Source organism: Echinops telfairi, unplaced genomic scaffold (genome assembly GCF_000313985.2).
Source record: "Echinops telfairi isolate 266 unplaced genomic scaffold, ASM31398v2 ScPeMD7_7;HRSCAF=31, whole genome shotgun sequence".
NCBI lineage: Eukaryota > Metazoa > Chordata > Mammalia > Afrosoricida > Tenrecidae > Echinops > Echinops telfairi.
The window spans coordinates 6,089,245-6,092,537 of NW_022103904.1; the positions used below are offsets into that span (position 1 = coordinate 6,089,245).

A 3,293-nucleotide genomic window follows, 5' to 3' on the forward strand; every position below is an offset into this window, starting at 1 on the left:
GTACTTGAGTGGAGGCCCAATGTCCTTCTGCTACCTTAATACTAAACCTATAAATGTAGGCTCATAGATCTATTTCCCCATCCTCATATATTTGCATATGTACATGTCTTTATCTAGAGCTTTGAGAAGATAATTTTATATGGATATTTATTCGTTCAACAAATGTTATTGAATCCTTACTCTATGCCAGGCACTACTCTAGAAATTGAGTCTAAAACAGTGAACCAAACCGGAAACAAACAAACAAAAAGAAAAACCCAGTAAAATTCCAGAGCTTACATTTTAGTAGGAAGAGAACTGAGATATTTAAGGTTTATTGTGCCAACCTGGCCGATGAACACATGTGGGATTAATTGAGGAGCGGAGAGATATGGCTTATGAGCCTTGCCTCTCTAGTTCTTGGGTCTCTTGCTCTCTGATGGTTGGACTAGGGTGCAGCTGCCTTAACCAGTTCCCTGCTTCAGCTGGCAAGGCTCACTTCCTGTGAGACATCCCTGAGGAGAAGCCACATGAACCTACCCTGATGCAACCCTGGGTGCTGGAGCAGCTGCGTGGAGCTCCCTGCCAGCGCTGAGATGCTTACACACACACTGATTCAGCTTTCCTCCTGCAGTCAGCACCATTGTGTGTGTTTTGTGAGATTGAGGAGGACTTTGTAGATTGGTATTGGACATATGGGCTAATGTTGGATTTATGAGCTTGGACAGCAGTGGGTTAGGATGCTTTCTTAATGTACACTTACCCTTTATATAAAAATCTTTCTTATAGACATATGAGTTTCTGTGGATTTGTTTCTCAAATGTACCCAGATTAGCCCAAGAACATAAATTCAATCAATCAATAAATAGCGTTATATATCTTGTGGTGAAAAGGGCTAGAAAACAAATATACGGTAATAGTGTACAAAGTTATTAGGGAAGGTCTCTTTGGTAAGGAGACATCTGAGTAGAGCCCTAGCAAATGGAAAAGGGTGAGACACATGAAGAAAAAGAGTGAGTTAGTTGGAAAGAGAGCATTCCAGGTGGTAGAAAGACCCTGAAGTAGCCCTTTCTTGATCTTCCTGAAACTGAGGATTAAAGGGAATTTCAGCACATAGCGGATGGTTGTAGAGGCTCTCTCTAGATGGTTGTATATGGCTACTCTCTCAGAGAGTTTCTCTGGTTTACATATGGGATTTAAAGACAGAATTTTGTAGCTCCTGATATAACCTTAATTCATCAATAAGTACAGGACTGCAGAGAAAAGAAAAAAACATTTCTTGTATCCTTGGGCATCTTGATGACAAACAATCAAGTGACACTTTATATAGGAAATACTAACACTAAAATATTAGGTAATGTACTTGTTTTATTTATGTACAAATTAAAAAAGTCATCATGTGTACCTTCTCTGAATACTTGAGAAAATTTGTAAATAGAAACAAAACCAACCCACTGCCTACATTGATTCTCATAGTGGCCCAATATAGGGTTTTTGAGACTATAGATCTTTATGGAAGTGGACAGCCACATCTTTTTCACCTGGACTTTGTGGTTAGCAGCCCAATACCTAGCACAGAGTGTCCATAGAAACTTGGGTTACATATTAATTTTGTTTTGTACATTATTTTGGATAGATCAAGAGTAGCAAACACCACTATAATGTCCCGAAAGTAAGTTAGATGAGTGAATCAGGTTGAACCAAAGATAGTAACGAGTCAGCGAGATGGTCGCCTTGGAAGTAGAACATCATAATTAATTTTTACAGTGTCCTTTGAAGGGAGAGTGTAGATTTAATAGAAATAAATGCTGCAAGATTTATGGATACAAATGATTTTAATACACTTATTGGATCTTCATCTGTGGTGTTGAATATTTGTGTTGTTCTTGTTGTTTTAGGGTATGGTCAGACAGGTCCAATGTCTCAACGAGCTGGTTATGATGCAGTTGCTTCTGCTGTTTCTGGTTTGATGCACATCACAGGGCCTGAGGTAGGTATTCATCTTTAGAATATTGCTAAATTTCCAATGATGTATTAAAAGGCATTTCCCACTTCATTGTCATATAGACTTAAATTTGAGTTAATTTTTTCAAAGCAACAGTGAAAGTGATGGATTTTATTGAAGTAAAATGGAAGTCTTTGTTACAATAAATGTCAATTAAACACTAATGATCAAACACCAAAAAGGGTTGTGGCATGCTATCAAGGATATCAAAAATTAAGAAAACAATAGGTCATTGAAAGGACGGCACAGAAAGAAAAGAAAAAACTGGATATCATAAGACTCTGAAATGTATTTTTGAATAAAGAGTAGCTAATAAAGTGCAGACAAAAAAGATTATGTGAAAGAGAAAACAGAAGATTTCAAAGGGAAGCTCAAGAAGGCATAGTAAAGTATAATAATGAAATGTGAAAAGATATGGAATTAGAAACTCAAAAGGGAAGAACATGCTTAGCATTCTCAAATGGAAAAAACCACAGAAAAAATGTGAAGTATTCTGTGTACAAAATACTGAACAACATAGGAATTATTAAAAGAATGAATACACAGTCACCGTACAAAAATAATTGGCTGTTATTCATCCATTTTATGAGGTAGCAGGAGATTGAAGAACTGATTGCAGTGAAGGAAGAGGTCCTAGTTATATCAAAGATATTGACAACAAAAGAAAACAAGACAAAAACACATATACACACAAACCAAATGACAACAATGAAAAAACCCTAGGAATTGATAGACTATTAATTGAGATGCATCAACAAATGTATGCAAGGCTGGAAGCATTCATTAGACTATACCAAGAAATTTGAAGACACCTACCTGGCCAACACACAGAAAAAGATACATATTTGAGTCCATTAAAAAAAATTGATCCAAAAGAATATGAATATTATTGAACAATATCATTAATATTGCGAGTGTTAACTAAAGATAATTAATAGATTGACAGTGGTAAGCCAAGAGAAATGCTAGGAATTCAAACTAGATTTAAAAGAGGACACATGGGGGACATCCTTACTGAGATCATATAGTTCTTGGCTGACAGAAGATAATATCAGAATGAGTTTGCCCGTGCTTTATAGACTACGCATTCAACTGGGTGGATAAAAACAAATAATCAATAACATTGCAAAGATTGGGAATTCCAGAACATTGGATTGTGCTATCTGCAAACTGTGCATAGACCATACCTAGTCCATCTATGTGACGTACAGATAATTCAAGAAAGTGGAGTGTATGATGAGCATGGCAGCAGTACTGAAGGAAGAGTCATTAAGACTTAGCAATAGGCAGATGACCATTCTTGCTGAAA

General features: G+C 36.5%; 1 protein-coding gene across 1 annotated transcript in view; it reads left to right on the forward strand.

The window, feature by feature from the left end:
* Positions 1-3,293, forward strand: part of SUGCT (succinyl-CoA:glutarate-CoA transferase) — a 917,561-nt gene that overhangs the window by 120,712 nt on the left and 793,556 nt on the right. The window contains exon 7 of the mRNA XM_004708161.2: positions 1,878-1,969. Within this exon, the coding sequence (XP_004708218.1) occupies positions 1,878-1,969 (92 nt within the window). The remainder of the gene's footprint in view (positions 1-1,877; positions 1,970-3,293) is intronic.